A 19,443-nucleotide genomic window follows, 5' to 3' on the forward strand; every position below is an offset into this window, starting at 1 on the left:
GTGCTTAAACCAGAACTAATACACTTTTAGAATGACAGACACTGAGCCCTCAATCAGCAATTCCCAACTTAGAAGGATGCAAGCTACCTGTCCTGCCACAACAATGCAGTCCACAAACCTTCTTAATGTAAAACAACTGGTTTGAAGCCAAAGTGCTTAAACCAAAAGGCTTAGAATAACAGTTAAATTTAATCAGGCTACTACACCAAGCAGTAATAACTGCAGCAGAATAATACAAATGAGTACTTTTTAGAAGCACAAGCAAAATAAGGTAATAAAGTGGGAAGAAACACTATTACAGTAAAAGCAAATGAATAAAGTGCATTTTTTAATATATACCAATAGAAAATTAGCAAACTGATTTAAACAAATTACCCAATTAACCAGTAAAAAAACTCAAAACTGAGCCCTGTTCCAGCAGTCTTCAATCTGACAAGTTCTAACCGCACACTCCTGCCACTAGGGTGCAGGGGAACCTTCTCCAAAAAAGATGGCCTGGATTAGTGCTCAAGTTATACAAACAGCTAGATTCAGCAGGCCTGAAACTAGTCTATGCTACAGCAGACAAGGTGCACCAATATCAGAAAAACAGTTCAAATAGGTAGGCACAGTAAGCCTTTGGCCAGAAATTCCCAGCTCAGAAGGGCAGAAACTAGCCTCTCCTCCCACAAGAGTGCAGACCACAAACCTTAATGTAAAATAACTGGCCTGGAGCCCAAGTGCTTAAACCAGAACTAATACACTTTTAGAATAACAGACACTGAGCCTTCAATCAGCAATTCCCAACTTAGAAGGATGTAAGCTACCTGTCCTGCTACAATAATGCAGACCATAAACCTTCTTAATGTAAAACAACTGGTCTGAAGCCCAAGTGCTTTAACCAAAAGACTTAGAATAACAGTTAAATTTAATCAGGCTACTACCAAGCAGTAATAAATGCAGCAGAATAAACGCAATTGAATACTTTTAAGAAGAGGCAAAAGCAAAATAAGGTAAAGTAGGAAGAAACACAAATACAGTAAAGGCAGATAAAGTGCAATTTTTTATATATATATATAACAATAGAAAACAAGCAAATTGATTTAAACAAATTACCCAGTTAACCAGTAAAACACTTCAGAACTGAGCCCTGTTTCAGCAGTCTTCAATCAGACAAGTTCAGGGCCTAAGTGGGTATGCCTACTCAGATGTTCTCTCTGTATTAGGCAGGATGAGCTAATGAGACTAGACTAGGATAGAGCTGGGATAGGGCTGAACAGATGGGAATGGTAGGAGTGTCTGAAATCAAAATATGATCTCACTGTACTCGGTTGAGTGAGCAAATGAGATGGGCCCAGGAGGAGTGTTCAAACACAAATTTACAGGAGGGGCGGTCAATTCCAAAGCCACCAAGATTAATACCACAACAAGAACAGGGAGGGTAGGTGGGGAAAACTAACTATAGACACAGAGAGAGCTCACAATTTTCAGTGAACAAATAAATAAGCAGATAAATGCAGTACTATTTTTAACACAATATTCAATGAAACAATAAAACAGAAAAAATAAAATGCAGTACTATGTTATAACACTGCAAGTTTGTACTTCTCTCAGCTTGTAATCTTCTCAAGAAAAACATCACACCGACACTATCCATGCACCACTTATTACATGCAGTACAAGTGTCCTTTACATCTAAAGGTATGACTTGCATCATTTAGATGGCAGCACTTGTATCTTAATGTCCTCAAAGGTAACACCTCTTTTATATTTTGGAACATCATTTTCCTTACTAGTAAACACAAGCTGCTGATGCAGATTTTTTGTGTAACAGCTGCTATACATAAACATTTCATTGTTTATTTATTTAAGCAGCACAACAATGACAGATTACATTTTTTGTCAAGGCTTGTTCAGGAACAAATGTTTTGTGTGAGAGGGATCATACATACCACATCACTTTTAGTTGTGTATATGCGATCTGCAAGACTTTCAATGGCTATCCATTTTACTGGCATCTTCGATATCCGACCCTGGCGGTAATAATCTCCATTGTAGATTTTCTTTGATAACCCAAAGTCAGCAACACAGACATTCATATTTTCATCTAACCTGCAGAATTATTTGATAGACATCTGTTACAACATAATTCTAAAAAAGGGGTTTACTTGATCATAAATTTTTGTTAGGCAGTTTTGTAAACCTTCCTCTCATAAGTTACAAGATGTATTAGTTTTCCACAAGTTTGCCAAAGCATTTTAAAGATAGTAACTGTACCATATCTCTTCCATACAAAAGTGAATACAGAATGCCTGCAAATCATGTGACTTTATCCTATTAATGAAAAAGTAAAAATAGTACTTTCACAAACCTTTGCCGTTTTTTCATCAATGCTGTCTACAAACTGCTCTGTCAGAAGATGTGCTGTTTGTCAACACTTTGCAGTAAACAGAACCTTCAGAGATTCCATTTGTGGGGAGCCTGGATGGCATTCCCTCAAGTGAGGGTGACAGAAACCCACCCACCTTGAATTTCTTATCACAATTTCTACCCCATAGCTGTTGATATGGATTAGAATTTGAACTTCAATATCTCAATCTACACCGTTCATGTAAAGCAGTATGTGTTGTAATTTGTCATACCTGCTAGGCACCCTATGGTTTTAATTTAATGTCATTTCATTGAACTTGGGCTGTAATATACCTATCTTATAAATCCCTTCTTATTCACTGGAAATGAGCATGTTCAAACACTCTTACTCCAGGTGGCCCTCCAATTCTTCGAGTCTGTTACAAAATCCAGACCACTCCATTACAGTCAGTAATACTGCTATACTGTGCTACTTGCAGAGACCACAGGTACATAAGTTTTTCTCTATTACAGATGTGTGTGCAGTATAAATACAGATCTTTCAGTACAAGCTCTTTTGCCCGTGATCATCAGTATGGAGTACATTCACTCTATAACAATGTAGACAGACAGTCCCTTATGGACAGGGGCAATCTGTAAGATGCTCAAGGCACAGAGACAAATCCATGCCATCCTCTTGCCCCTGGGGGTCATATATTGCGTAAAATTGAGTTATATTTGGCTAGGCTTGTAAGGACTCTCAGACTGCTAGCCTAGTAATCTGCTATGAACATTGGACATCCACAACTGTGGTTTAACCATTTTTACAATACAAATTTTACATATGACTTTGAAAATTATACATATATCAAATTACTCTATTTGTCCACTGCAAAATGGCATAAACCTTTGTGTTGGTCCTTTCTACACGAGACATGTAAATTTCTGTTCTATGTACTTTTTGCCCTAAATATTCTCCAAGGAAAGGTTTCTTAACACAACTGCTATGACAGACTACTGTGTGAATACATATGATTTTTCAATCTGTATACTTACTTTGTTTTCTTCCTAATTTATTCTTGATTTATTATGTTTTATTTAAAGATTTTGCTTTGGAGTTTTTAAATGTTTTCGGTTAGGGCAGAAAGTCAACCAGGTCTGGTCCATTTTTTCGATGGCCAACTTGTTAAATGAGTTAAGCTGTTAACAAGCCAGCAAGTCTACATACCACATTTCAATTTGCCAGAAGACTTGCCAAAGACCTGTAAACTAAAAAAATAAAAAAGTAATTTTGCAGGAGAATGTCTCTCTTTACCCCCAACATCCTCTGCTATATATTATAACCATCAACAAAAAAGAGGAACAGGTAACAGTCCAATCTCAGTATTGACAACTGCTCCCCAATCCACGATGGTGCTCAGTAAAACTCATTCCATCTTATTGTTTCCATCACTGTATGTTGGGCACACATTACTTCTCATTGAAGTTTCCCTCAAAATAAGGGACTGTACCCAGCCAACTCTGGGCTTATTTTCATAAGGCCTATGGATGGTTGACAGTTTGTGACTTAATGAAGGAGCTGGAAAGTAGTCTGTGTTACAGATAACAAGAAAAACAAGGTTTTTTGATGTAGCTGCCATAGAAATGTGCTATGAAACTATAAAAATTATTTTATTTATTGTCGTATTCAGCTAATAATGCATGGCAATCATAAGTAAATTAGACCAATTTGTCTGTGCACAGATGCATTCCAAAGATATGTGTATCTCAAAGAATGGTTGCAGAAATCACCACACCTTTTTTAGAGGGAGTCTCAGCTGCCCCAGTTAAAGGTACACTTACTGAAAGTTCTTGTATAGTAAACGGGTAGCTCTCTGCTCCTTCAACAAAAGGTACAAAAAGCTTGATACCTGTCTGAAAGATCCTGGTACTCATTAAATGTAACAGTTATTGTAGCTACAGACACAGCCAGGTAGTGAACAAACTTTACATACTTGTATTCTTATTTATATGAGCAGAACTAAAAGATGCATCAGTTAGTTAATGTTACCAACTATAACACAGTTTGGTATTAATATTACTTGTCATTGTAACATTATCAACAGTATCCTTACTTTAAGGGTTTCACAGAAGATGTATTTAGTAAATCTGAAATCCTAGATAATGCAATGACCACCAGAAGCAAATGTTGGACAACCATATGGAGTCAGAAGTGACATTTGAAGGAGAGGTGTAAATTAATTCCTTAGTCCCAAAAGTCAAGTCCTGTAGGAAACAAGAGCCTTCTATCAGCCTGCTTCTACTGTGCCTTCTAAACCTCCTGCTCTTCGTGTGTGCTTTTCTTTTTGTGTTAATAGTCTCACATTTCTATGTAGCCAAATTGGCCTTCTCTTTCTTTTTTCTTTCTCTTCAGATCAAACTTGTCAGACATGATGAAACCATTTTCGAATATTTACATAGGTATTTCACCATTCAGTTTATTTCTAGTCTCCTACCCCCGCCCTTTCCTCCCATAGTACACAGTGGAGTGATTAATGTTGGCAAGTGTAGCTTCATCTGGGCATGGCTAATCCCCTCTGCGTTAACTAAAAAAATACCCAGAGTTCTATTCTTTCATACTTGTGCAGTCCAGTACCAGCTGGCTGAACCCCTCAAGGTCCAAAACCAAAACCAACCCCAATCTCTCTTCACATTGCAGCTTGGTATCTAATGGCTGCTCCTGCCAGATTCAGATTCCCAGTGAGTATAACTCACCCTCTTCTTCTCAGTGATTTACTTCCCCTTAAGCCTCTCATTCATCCGTTTCCCTTTCTGTGTAAGGGACAGTATGCACTGTATAAATTCAAAAACACTACCTGTTCATCTATGGTAGTAACCACAAGGGTGTTTACTAGAGGTTCGCACCCTCACTGCTACCCTGTGGTAGGATGCTGCCTCACCCCCTTCTGTGAGCTTATATCTGGTACCCCTTCTTACACAAATGATCATCCCCCATCTATCCCTTCTCCTTTCTGTTTTTCTCAAACAAACTATAGCAAAGCACCTCTACATGTCATCCCCTCTATCACTGTTTTATCTTTTCTGTGATACCATTAATGCCCCTTTGTTTTCCTATTGTACACCACTAACTGAGGCTCCCTAACCCCCCGTCACAGATACCCTGTTGTGCACAATGCTACTATAGAGTCATTTTCCAATTAGTTTGTTCCTTTGCTGTATTCTGTCCTCTTCCCTGCTGCCTGAGTAACTATAACTCTCTTCTACTACAGTGATACCCGTTTCTCCCCCTTCATTCATTTTTTGAGTTAGCTTTGTTTGTTTGTTCTTTTGCTATACTCTGCATCTGTGTCCCCTCCTGCCTAGCACCCAAGTACCTACACCTATCTTTTTTTTTACTACAGTGATATCCACCCCTACCCCTTATGATATAATGGTGGAACTTAATCTTTCTAACCCAGCTTTCAACACTTCTGTTTCTTCTGGGTAAAATGCATCTTGTTAATAATACAGTGTTGATCTTTCTGAGTGAAGTCCCCCACCTCTCCCAACCAGGTTCAAGCCATCCCCCTTTCTTCAAAGTTGAAGCCAAATGTCATGTTTATTAACCCACACTTTGCTGGCTCAGGTAGCACTTTGAGAATCCTACCTCTTAGCCTCATCTCTTTGACTACCTCCTTGATCCCACCTGCTACCACTTCAAGCACCTACATGTACCATAATATATATCCAACCCTCCACTTTACTCATCTGTCACTATGTCCACGTCCTAATAACTAGTTCCACTATAGTCTGGTCTCTACTGTTTTCCCCTCAATGACCGGGTTTCCAACCATCAAAACTATTTCACCTTTCCCAGAGTGACTCCTTTTCTGCCCTTACTTCCTGCTCCATGTCACTATTCACCCTACGTACACACTTTCATACTACATTTCCACCATCAGCCCTGCTATTCCTGGTCACCAACACTGCTTTCCTCTCTATGCTGCACTATACCATTTTCCTATTTCTCCTTACCAGCCCTCTTTAGAGTTATCTACTCCTGACCAGACTTCCTCTCCTAGTTCCTTCTTCTCTTGCTACTCTACCACATGCCAGTTAGTGTTTTATGTTGCTGTTCCTTATTTTCCTCAGTCACCACAGTGGTCATTACTTTTCTCCCTGTCTTCCTTTGTATAGATTCTTACATTTCATTCTCTCTCTCTTTCTGCACCACCTTACACATCTCCCCTGTCTTGCTGCTTATACATGCCTATCTATTCACTGCCAGTCTCCATCTGCCTCCCCTAACTCTGCTCTTTCTCTCACTGTACTTTGCACCTTCTCTGACTACCTTGGCCTAAGTTTTCCTGCTAACTTCTTGACATCTACCATTCCTACCCACTCGTTACACAATCACTTCCCACTCAGGTATTCTTATCATAATACATCCTCCCACATTTAGGTCCCTGCTATAATTGGACCTCAGCCACATCACATGTAGCAACACACTGATTTCTCTCCATCTGTTATACTCTATCCACTCACCCCATACTTTGATAAGTACATAAAAGGAAGAGTTGGAGATAAAAGCAGCAGAAGAGAAGCCCGAGGTACAGTTCCCAATCTAAAACTTAAAATGAAACAAACAATGTTTGTTGCTTGAATTTTACTTAATTATTACTTAACAGCAGCTTAGTGCTTCAGCGTTGCAAGTTTGATGATGTCTGCAAATCCGGTCTGAGATTCAAATTGTTGTATCTTAAGGACTACCCAGTTGCAGGTAAGAGACCTGCAGGCTTTACCAAAAAAATATAAGTTTTGTCTTGTGGGATCCAGATTTTGTTCTTACATTTCTGGTACTGGCTGGGAAGGATTTCTACATCAAAGAGATAATGTCTTTGTGACCAATATTTAATTAATTATTATGTGTTATAAATCAAGAACAGATATATGTGTTGTGTATTTTTTCCCTGAAAGTTTTTTAGCTAAAGGAAGCATGGCAGGGTTGAGTCACTGCTGGCATGTTGTGTTGTGTGACAGCATACTGCTGTAGCTCCCACTGTATTTCATGTAGAAGTAATATACTGTAGTTTTCCATTACACCACAAGGTGGAGCTCCTTTTCAGGAATATAAAAGACAATTTCGAAAGTGAAAGAAGAGCTGACTGGAGCACTAGCTGAAGGAGGGAAGACTGAAACATGTAGCTGAAGGGAAAAGGGTCTTGCAGCATGACTGGATTTTCTTTTCTAGTGCTTTGGGACAAGGAAGTGAAGTAGCAGACTGTGTTGGTCTCTGGCTGGAATCCTGGATGATGGTAATTTGTGGAATCAGGAGAGAAGTCTGAAACCAGTAGCTCCACGCCTGCTATGATTCAGCAAGAAAAGGGTTTCCCTTGGGCCTAGTATCGAGAAGCCATAGATGATTACCAGAGTTCTGGTAGGTGATTTTCTATGTTTCTCATCAGACAAACCACAGTGCCTGGTCACTAGGATATTCTTGATGGAGTGGTGAGAGGCTCTGGACGCCATTTTATATTTTTATAAGATTGTGGTCCCCCCCTTAAATGCTTTGTGGATTACAAATAACTGGGATCCATATGAGCTCCAGCTTGGGCCCCATCATGCCGGCAGCAAGACTGTAAATAGTCACTGGCCAGTGAACAGAGTATAATAGAGTGTTTCATAGTTGGTCTGTTTAGAATTGATCGAGGGGGTAGAGGGTGTTAGTACTGCTGAATGACATTGCATTTTCTCATATTTGTATTGTTGCACTATAAATCCTCATTGTTCAATGACATTACATTTTGCTCATGTTAGTACTGCTGTCTTCAAGAATTTTGCTGCTCAATGACATTGCATTTTCTCATATCCGTATTGTTGTATTATAACTCTTTTATTGCTTAATGACATTGCATTTTTTCTAGTGTTTGTATTGCTGCATTATAAAAGTTTACTGCTCATTGATATTGCCTTCTTTGTGCATGTTTGAATGTCAAGACTTTCTTCTGTTGAATTCTGGGGAAGAGGGTGAATGTATGTTTTCATTGCATGCATATCTCACCTTGCTTTATTGCTAACTGGTGCACTGTTGAAATAATTTGTTTATGGTTGTGCTATTACCTTTTTTAAACTAGATGTGTCACCTAGAATAAAATCTGTCCCTCTTGCCACCTTGGTTGGGCCTATAGGGGTGTCACCAGAGTCAGGTAGGAAGGAACCCATATCTCTTCAGCTACAACTGCGGGTGTGCTACACCACTAATTATTCAGTGTTCCTGGGTTTTTCTTTTTCTTCTGTGGTTATGCGAACATGCTGTCTGTATATGTTAGGCCAGAGAATGGGGTTCAGTCATTGCTAGTGCACTACCTGATAGCATGCTGGTAATGATTCATTGTTCCATGGCTTTTCACTTGCTTCCCTGGTTGTGCAGTCATGAAATGAGTACACATATATAAGTTAGGGGGCCAGGTGAGTCAAAACCAGTGTATTTTCTGATAGTGCTCTCATGATCAAATCAGCGTAGCCTTAGTTAAATCCTGCATTACTGACAAACTAGAGGTGAGTCATTGCTATGATACAGTTGGCATTATTTAAGAAAAACATTTCTTAAACTCCTAGGGCATTATGTAGAAATGTTCTTACAATTTCTAAATAATGCAGTTGTACAAACTTGTAGGGCCAAATTCAGCAAGCCTCCGTGTAAGAGTTATAACTCTTACACGGAGGCTGCAGTTAAACAGTGTGATGTCAGCATGTCATGCATATGCATGAGGTATGCTGAATCACACTGTAACTCTTACACGGTCCGTGTAAGACAGTAGGGGGCGTGTCCGTAGGCTAAGCCCTGCAAGCGGACACGCCCCCGGAAGTCTAGAATGGCAGAAAGTAAACAGCCACGAGAGAGGCCATGGAAATGTGAATAAGCACACTACACATGCCCCCACAGACCAGCAATATAAAAAGTGAACAGATGTTATAAAATGAAAATGAAAACTGTTTTATTTTTTTTAAACCCCTTAAATATTTGCTACTGCGCTCGTGTACACGGTGTGCTACTAAGCGCAACTGCAGTTAGCAATCAGTGGAAAAGGATATAAGAACTAAATATGCAAAGTAAGCCAAGAAGTAATAGCATAGCGGTAGAGTTGTCGGCTTAAGAGCAGGCAGGCAAGGTTCGAGCCCACACAACAACCTTTTTTTTTTTTGTAAATAAGCACTAAAAAGGACCCTGACAGTATTGTACAAATGTAAAAGTATTTCCTTTTGTAAAATGGAATGAAATGGAGCATATATTTTCAAGTAATACAATAATAAAAATATTTAGAAATGTACTGATAGCTAAGCTGCTGTGAGACAGAGTACCCGTAGCTGAGTAGTGTTTCAAAGGCTGCAAATTGCTTGCCCGTAGCTAAGCACTGGTTTAACAGGCTCAAACTGTGTGCAACTAGCTGTGCTTAGCTTAACATGCGTGTTACTAGCCAATTAAGGTTTAACCCAGCTAACCGCCGGTGCGCATGCGTTAGCTCCACGCAAACGAGCGCAGACCTGGTTTTAAGTGCTTAAAAGTGCCTTTGGCATGTTTGATTGACAGGTCCTGAACTCATTTCTAGACCGTCATAAAAATTAAAAATCAGTGGTCAGATTCGAACCCAGGATACCATGCACTAGAGTCAAGGTACTAAACCACTAAGCCATGACAGCAGTACTTAGAAATGCAGAAATAGCATATATATAGGATGTAATCCAAAATGGAGCATGATAAAGCAGTTTCTGTGAAGTAGATACAATTCCAAAACGGCCAATCATAGAAATGTGCGGGAAAATCGGCATATATAAGCCCCATAGGTGGGAATACACAGCATAAACGATTGTAGAATAGACCTGCAGGCAGAATGAGTGGAGTAGGGGAGGGACGTTGCTTTCGAGCACAGCGTTGGGGCATTGAGGAGTCCAGATACATGGTCTGGCTCCTAGTTCACCATCATGAGGACCAACTCATGCAGGGCCAGGTCTCATGGGGAGGCATGGGACCAGTTGGCTCACGATCTCACTAGTGCTACTGGGAATCCACGTACTGGTGAGCAGGTCCGTCACCACCATGCGGACCTGAAGCGACGTAAAGAAGACCAGTTGACCCAATGGATCCAGGAGGCTCGGGATATGCCCAACGCCCCACTACTGAGTAAGTTACATTTTACTTATGTATGTAAGGAATTCAACTAGCTGATACCATGGAGATGTGTATTCCAGTATTACTTGTTTTGTATTACAGCTGCAGGTGTCTGCTCTGCGAATCGCAGGGCACATGACCGCAGGCTGGTGCGGCTGCGCCACCATGCAGGTTAGTAACCCCACCTAGTACTTGTAAATAAATATTATAGTGTAGCACGTAGCAGAACACTGCAGTGTATTGATTAAAAGTAATAGAATGTGCAAGCAACAAGTGAAAGTCTGCAGGTATGGCTGCAACAAGTTCATCAGTATGCAAGTGAAACTGGAAATATAATTGATAGAAATAAATAGTTCTGTAATACAGATGTCCCACCATTAATTAAATGTAGTATAACCTGCAGTAGTCTCAAGAGTACAGCTTCAGAAGCTGAGTTAATCACATGTGAGATATATCCCCTGTTGAAATGCTGAATCATGACAGAAGTGAGGCTGCTGGAAAGTGTTTGAATCAAGACAGGTCTAATATGTGAACAAAGCCTAGAAGTACCAACCTGAACTGTGAAATAGCAGAATGTGTGAGAGTGACAGAAAGGGTCATGTATCAATAAATAAAGTAGTAATAACTCCTGAATATATAAGCCTCAGTGTGGTTCTACAGAACTAAATGCATGTGGGAATTAAAAATTAACATCCCAAACTGATTTCAGTGTGTCTGAATCTTGAATGTTTAAGCCAAAATTTGTATATGGTGATGACAGTCAACAATTTTCAGATAGAAAGAATGATTGTCTGACATACTAAACATCCATAGTTGTCCCCTGCTCTGTCATCAAAGTGTAGCAGGATGATGTATCTGATCAAATTCAAAATAACTAGGATAGTGATGTATCTGTAACGGGTCTAGCATGACAGTCAATTAAAAATCATTTGGAAACTATTACCCACAAGTTAATTGTGTTTCTATTACAAATGTATATTAATGTATAATTTATGAATGTGTCATCATTTTCTTTCTCCACCCCACCCTATATTTACAAATTAAAAAACTCACTAAATATTGGTATGTGAACATTTCATTAACCATGGACATTTGTCCTGTTGTTTCAAAAATATATGCATGTCCGTTGTTGCATGTGCCCTGTTTATACCTGCAAACCTGATGGCCTGTTACCATTAATCAACCCTGCATGTTGTTTGATTGTGTATTTCCGTTCAAATAATGCATGTGATATTGATATGCCTGTTGTTCAATGGTGTTAATATCTGGGTGTTTGTTTAATGGGAATACCAATGCATGCTGTTACAACTAATTTGAATGGAATAATATGCTACTAACCCAAACTAACATAACATACTCACAAACCTAGAACACTTGGGAAGGCGGGTCCCAGCGGACCAACCTCTCCCACCTCATCTGGCGACTGCACCTGGCACTAGTACCCAGGCCGGACCCCCCTCCTCCGGTGGCCCTGTGCCACCTTCAGGTGGAAGCGCTGCAGGGGATGGGGTCTGTCCCCCCTCTGCAAGCGTGGCTGGAGGAGCCCATCCACTCACCCTTCAAGGTGTCCGGTCTGTGGTGCGAAAGGAGATTCAAGACTCTGTTCTTGGGCTCCTATGCCAGCTTGAGGCCTGGGTGGCACAGCTTACGGGCATGCCCGTTGTCCCGCCTGCACAGCCCCCAGCACAGCCCCGTCCTGGGCTGTGAAGGAACAGTGGCAACTGCCTATGGGTGGGGATATCAGTTCCACTGTTGCCATCTGTGGGCTCATGTGCCCTGGATATCCCAACCTCCGTCCCAGTCAATTGTGTAACCCCCCTACATGTGTCATACACCGCCCCTGTATGCGTCTTGTCTGTCAACCTACCCAACCTACCCCCCCAGCTATACCGACTACCTTCACCTGACATACCACTCTCACCTGAAAAAAAAAAAAAAGGGCACTCTGTACCCACAAAAAAATTAAGCCCCATACATAGCTGTCCATGTTGCACACATGTCCGCTGGACATTGAAACTGTTAATTACAATTGGCTGTACAACAGGTATTAATGTTGTCCTGACACCTCTCTCAGGGGTCTCAGGGGTGGAAGGTTTCAAATGTCACACCAAATTACATACAAATGCACAGCTGTTGCTGAGAAAGACATGGGCAGCTATGGGCCTCACCTACATCCTTCCTGCAAATCCCAAGCTTGTTTTCCTACTGTCTTACCCTCTTTGTGACCCCTTTTTCACCACTTGTCTGTCACCACTTTTTCTTTTCTTTCAAAGAAAATAGCGCGGGTGTGCGCTTCTGTGCGTGGAGCTAACCGCCAGTGTGCATGCGTGAGCTCTGCGCAAATGAGCGCAGACCTGGTTTTAAGTGCTTAAAAGTGCCTTTGGCACTTTTGATTGACAGGTCCTGTACTCATTTCGAAAGAAAAATAAATTCCCACTGCCAGTGTTGAACCCAGGACCTTGGTAACACTAGTCTGTATGACCTACCACTAAGCCATGACTCTCATACAAGAACATAGTGCTAAAATAAATATAACATGTAATAGTAGGAATCAATATAAAGGCAATATAGGATGTGTACTACCCAAAGCATGTCAGGTAAATTTTTAATGCCAGAATTACTGGATTCCCAAACTAGTTTAGTGTTAACAGAAACAGCCCTGCTAATTGTTTGCTTGTACATAGTAATGTAAGGTAATGTACATATATGAAAGTATTATATGTACACACACACACACACACACATATATATATATATATATATATATATATATATATATATATATATTAATACATATGAAATATAGTGGTAGGTGTCAGTATTCATACACACTCACTACAGGAAACAGTGAAGATAAATGCAGCGACCAGAATCTACAACACAGCCTGACTCCTGTGAGACTTACTAACCCTTTTAACTGCGTAAAGGTGCCTTCAGCACTTTGATTGACAGGTCCTGTACTCATTTCGAAAGAAAAATAAATTCCCACTGTCAGTCTCGAACCCAGGACCTTGGTAACACTAGTCTGTATGACCTACCACTAAGCCATGACTCTCATACAAGAACATAGTGCTAAAATAAATATAACATGTAATAGTAGGAATCAATATAAAGGCAATATAGGATGTGTACTACCCAAAGCATGTCAGGTAGATTTCTAATGCCTGAATTACTGGATTCCCATACTAGTTTAGTGTTAACAGAAACAGCCCTGCTAATTGTTAGCTTGTACTTAATAATGTAAGCTAATGTACATATATGAAAGTATGTATACGTACACACACACACACACACACACACACACATATATATATATATATATATATATATATATATATATATATATATATTAATACATATGGAAATATAGTTGTAGGTGTCAGTATGCATACACACTCACTACAGGGAACAGGTGAGAGAAATGCAGCAACCTGAATTTACAACAGAGCATGAATCATGAGACTTACTAACCTTCACACTCACAGAACACTGTCAACAGCATACCAGCATGGTCCATGCCCTTACAATCTGAAAGGGCAACGCCTATCTCACATACCCTTTTATAGCACTGTCCTGAAATCACAGTGAGACATGCAATCAGTACACAACTGGCTGCATGCAATTAGCAAATGCTGCCTTACAATTGGTGCAGAGGCCATCACATGGACCTATGCAGATACCTACAAAAGCATCCAGTACTAACACTCCACACATGCAATACATTCATTGCACCAAACTGACGGAGAAAGAGAAAGAGAGAAAAAGAAAGAAAGAAAGAAATAAAGCAATAAAGGCAGTGATAAAAAAAAAACTGCATCATCACAGCAACAAAACCACCAGCAGCAGCACCAAACAGCAGTTAGCACCAGTGACACAGCAACAGCTGACACAAACACAGGTAATGCAAAGTAGCAGGTTAATACTGTGTTTACTGTGAAACCTCCAAATGTATCATAGTTCACTATCTATAGGTATGTCCATGAGATAGGTTGTGTGTACATAGTCCTGATATATATACATATGTAATATTGCTGTACATGTCTTCCATACTTAAAACTTCCATAGCTTAGAACACAAGGCCAGTTATGCATATGATGCAGTAGTTCCCAGGGTCAGTAGAGGTTCCTCCTCATTGGTGTGGGACCACTGTGTATGTATGGCACTGTTCAGGTACATATCCTGTAGTATGGCCAGGGTTTAATATCAGTCTGTAATGTGGTGCTATGTCCTCTAGGGGTGAGCATCACACATCCAGGGATACCATTTTGTAACAGTGATGCTGTGTGTTCTGCAATGTTGAGGTGGCCCTCACCTGGACATGGGAGATGATAGGGAGGTTACATTGATCTGTGATAACTAATTCCACTTGTGTAGGAGAAGGGGGGGGGGGATACCTGCACCTAAACTGTCTGCAACAATGTTGCCAATATCTGTGCATTTGGTGAATGTGAAGCATCTTACCACTGCTGACCACAGATGCCTTGCCTTCATGTGAATCTCCTCTGTGCTGCAGTAGCCTCCTGCTATTGTTATACAATGTGCCTGTATCTGTAGTCCACTGGACAGGATAAATAAGTGGTGTGCATATGGTCTGGGTTAGATATGTGTGTGCACATTACATGCACTATGTGGGATGTCTGTGGTAAGCTTTTGCAAAGGGGCCAGCAGTGTGTGTTGTGGCTTCCACTGGCCCAGTGGGCTGCATGGATAGCATCACAGTCCTAACTAGTGAATAACTGTGTAATTACATACATACATAGCAAGGTAGTGTACTGTGCTTGTGGTGTTGTTGGGATATGTATATCCAGGCTGAGTAATGTGTGTCCACATCACAGTGTTGGATGGCAACACACATATACAGTATGTTGGGATGAACACCCAGAGTGTTCCAGAAGTGTTGCCTGTGCAGAAATATCTGGCCATTACCTGCGCATCCCCCACAACACACACACATGCAACATATGGCAGAAGCAGTATAGCAGTACACATAGGTTCATACTAGGCTATTTGCCCTAGGGCATTGATAAGCCTAGCCAGAATGTGTTTGTCTTTTGCCACCCAATTAAAATTTATTTTGCTATGCCCTTTTTCGAGGTTAGTATACTGTGCCTCTGTCTAACAGTGACATAGAAGTGATACCCGGGGGTACAACTATGATCTCCCATCCACTCATCCAGATTCCTATGGAAGAGAGTCAATGAGGGACTCTGCCTAACCTGTACTGTGAGTTCATTACAGAGTGAAGGGAGCCTCTGGGTTATGAATCTGTCCCTCCAGCATGTCCCATTTATTTCAGTGCTAAGGTTCAGGTCTCTTGAGCGTGTGGCCGTATGGGATTCTGATTTCCTGAGGTGCAGCATGTCCATTACTTCTGGGTTGGACATGGCTGTATATGTCAGGCACAGATTGCCTCTGAACAGGCAGTATGCCACTGAGTCCAGCTGGACTTTCTTTAACCGGGCAGCATATGGCATCTGTTTGAGCCCTGTGATCCTCTTGATGAGGTACTGTTGGGGTTTTTCCAGTTGCTGTAGGTGTCTGGTTACGCAGACAGTTGCCCATGGGTTCTCGTGGGGGCATCCGTGACCGTACTGCCTCTGGCTGACGTGCCCAAGGAGGTAGGTCAACCTCCACTATGTTTCGGACTGTTATGCAGGCACAGGTGCGTATGGAAAGGTACACCAGACAGGGTCTGAGGGAGCTGACAGCATGTTGCACAGCCATGAAAGATGGCATGCGTGACATTGTGAATGCCATTCGTAATTTCACAGATGTCGTTGACAGACGTTGTGGGGACATACAACAGCTGCTCCACAACCAGATGTCCATGGGCCAGGGCAATGGTGTACGTTTGCGGCATCGATGTGGCCGTATGCCGGCAACAGCACCAGCTGGCAGTCGCCACCGACAACAACAGGCCCACTCACGCACCTCAAGTGCCAGCAGCAGCCCCAGCAATGCTGGGTTAGTGCTGTCATCAGGACGCCCCAGGAGACCATGTGCACGTGGCTCTGGACAGTCCCAACAGGGAATTGTGTCCAGTCAACACACACCCGCTTCCGATGACAGTACCCAGTCTGGGTTAGTACCGGATACAGTCCATAGCACCCCTGCCAGGCACAGGCACCGTGTCCGTGCCCACAGACACTGATCTGGATCACCTGACAGGTGCAGTCTGTGGCTGGCCAGAAAACCCTGTACATGGCAGCCATTATGTGGGACTGTGTGCGTGCTTACACACATGCAGAAATTTAACACCTAGGGCAAACACATACACACACACACTGCACCAACACCGGTCCACCCTGTACTGCTGCCCCTCACAAACACACATACACACACATGTCAATTGGCGGTAGCAGTGGCTGGCTTGGGCATACCTAACCCACACCCTGTGCATATGATGACACTGTGCCACCTCCTGCATACTACAACATCAGTGCAGGAAAAGGTAAACACGTTGCTGATGCACAGGGTGACTACATAGATGTGTATAAGTAGTAACATGTTGGTAACTGTTAACTGTTCCACTATGATTGTGTGTATATCCCAGCATTCCTGCTGCAGTAACTGTATGAATGTCCTGAACTGTTATCTGCACCCATACTACTTACCAAAGTGTACCAGCTGCACACCATCACATGCTACCATTGACTATGGGAATGTGCATCATGTGCTGTATTGTAGATTCAGCTATATGTATCTGTTCTGTCACACATGCATTTACACACACCCTGCTACCCCCACATGCACACGCTCACCTGCCATTCCCATTATTTATTACACTACATGAGTAGCTGTCGACACATGACAGGTACACATTTGAAAAGTGCACTATTTGGATTACTACCGATTTCCTCCTCTCTACCTGTACTCACAGGGTGCAGGCAACCTCATTAGTTTAAAAGTGTAATGTGCATCAGGTACTGTGGTTCCCTGATTGCCACATCCAACATGTTTTCCATTTGGAAATGCACACACAGAAACATCCCACATCCACACACTTGCCACATTCAGGTTTCAAAACACTATCTAGGTATGTTCTGGTACGTAATGGTGTTACAGTAGCATGTAGCACTATACTGAGTACTGGCAGTTGTCTGTTGTCATGTTGTTTGTATAGGGTGCTGTCAACATCACTGTTTGTTAAGGGAAATGTGCACCCTGCAATGCGTAGCCCTATTTGGCAAAAGCCACATCCCACCCCCAGCATTGTGCACACACACTAACCCCACTCACACTAAAACACATACTTTCCATTTGCAAGATTCAAACCCCTACCTAACTGTGTTATTTGCGCTATATGCATTAGTGGGAGAAATCCTTTCTAATGCTGTACTTAGAGGGTGCTGACATCATCTGTGTTTAGGAAGAGGGATGTGCACCCTGTAGTGTGTTCTCCCAGTTGGCAAAAGGCACTTTTCCCTCACAGCATTATGCACACACACAAATCCCACTCACACTAACTCACATACATTCCCTTTGCAGGATTCAAACCCCTATCTAACTATCTTATGGCACTAGAGACAGACGCATTAGCAGAGCGCGCTATACGAATTACTGGGGAGCTTCAATTCAAGTAATATAGTTATAGAGTGCTGACATCATCAGTGTTTCAAAAGGGGAATCTGCATCCTGTAGTGTACTGTCACAGTTGCTAATAGGGGCATTTCCCACACACACACACAGATGTGTTTGAGGTTTGCATATGTGGGGGATCCAGTACTCCAGTGTGATTAGTATATGGTTTGATTGCAACAATGAGGGATATACTTCAAGTGGTGAGCATTTTGTACTCATGTTTGTGATGATCAGGTCTAGTATATTTTCCCCTCTTGTGGGAATGTTGACTACTTGTTCCATAGTTAAAGAGTTTCTGAACTATGGGAACCCTAGAGCTTGGGTATTGTGGCTTGAGTAATGTTCACAGTCTATGTTTGGGTAGTTGAAGTCACCCAGTATGATGGTGTTTGCAGAGCAATCTATACTCTCCTGTGTCGTCATGCAGGCTGTGTGGGTTTCCTGAGTTTGAGCGGGTGATGTAAGGGCTCCTCTGTGTCTCTTTCCATGTGGTCCAGGGAGTGCGTTTCAGGTTGTTCACACCAGCATGGACAATGACTGCCTCATACTTGTACTTGCTGTGGAGTGACCTGAGTGCTTGTGTTATGTGGCACATTCTATCACCCGACAGGTAGCTAAATGTGACCCTCACCTTGCTCAGTCTGGAGAGCGGGACGTCAGTGTGTCTGACTATGGCATCACCTATTATAGGTGTGTCACACATTGTGTTTGGCCTTATGGGCTGTGCATGTTAAGAACACTGACTTTGTGAGGTCTGTGTTGCTTGAGATATGTGTTCATGTGGGATGCAGCGTGTCTGGCCATGTCATTTCTGTTCTTGGTCTGGTAAGTATCACCTTTGGTGACATAGGTATTCATATGTCAGCTGGTGAGCATTTGCAGTGTTACCTACTGAAAGTGGTACAGCTTGTTTGTTGTACAATGGACTACATGCAGCCCTGCTTACAGTAGCTATGTTTGCATGAATGTTTCCTTGCAGTTACCCTGGAATACTGATCCGACCTACCATGCAGAGTTACACAGCTTCTGTGGACTCCTAGTGACATCTGCATAGCTTACTATATGTATGTTCATGTCTCACTTGACAGAATGTCACTGTTTCTCCTGTGCACATGTATGTTGCCTGTGGCACTTTGCATGTGACTTACCTGGCATCTGTCCACGTGAGCAGTCATATATGCCACTGCAGGACTCTAAACCTGATGATGCACACACTCGAAACATTCCTCAGCATGGAGAACATCGCTATCTGTGCAGTAACAGATACCAGATTCAGGGCTACCAACAGCACCTCAACACTACCATGTTATACCTCATACCATGCTTTTCAGGCCCAAAACTTGCACAAAGGGGCCCCCTTAAAACCCAAAAACCAAAACACCCTC

At 41.9% G+C, this 19,443-nt stretch overlaps 1 protein-coding gene across 1 annotated transcript in view; it reads right to left on the minus strand.

Annotated features, from left to right (window-relative positions):
• Positions 1–19,443, minus strand: part of AXL (AXL receptor tyrosine kinase) — a 1,440,461-nt gene that overhangs the window by 25,724 nt on the left and 1,395,294 nt on the right. Inside the window, exon 18 of the mRNA XM_044083580.1 lies at positions 1,932–2,091. Coding sequence (XP_043939515.1) covers positions 1,932–2,091 — 160 coding nt within the window. The remainder of the gene's footprint in view (positions 1–1,931; positions 2,092–19,443) is intronic.

The sequence above is a fragment of the Protopterus annectens genome, chromosome 1.part0 (genome assembly GCF_019279795.1).
Source record: "Protopterus annectens isolate FY-2018-M chromosome 1.part0, PAN1.0, whole genome shotgun sequence".
NCBI lineage: Eukaryota > Metazoa > Chordata > Ceratodontiformes > Protopteridae > Protopterus > Protopterus annectens.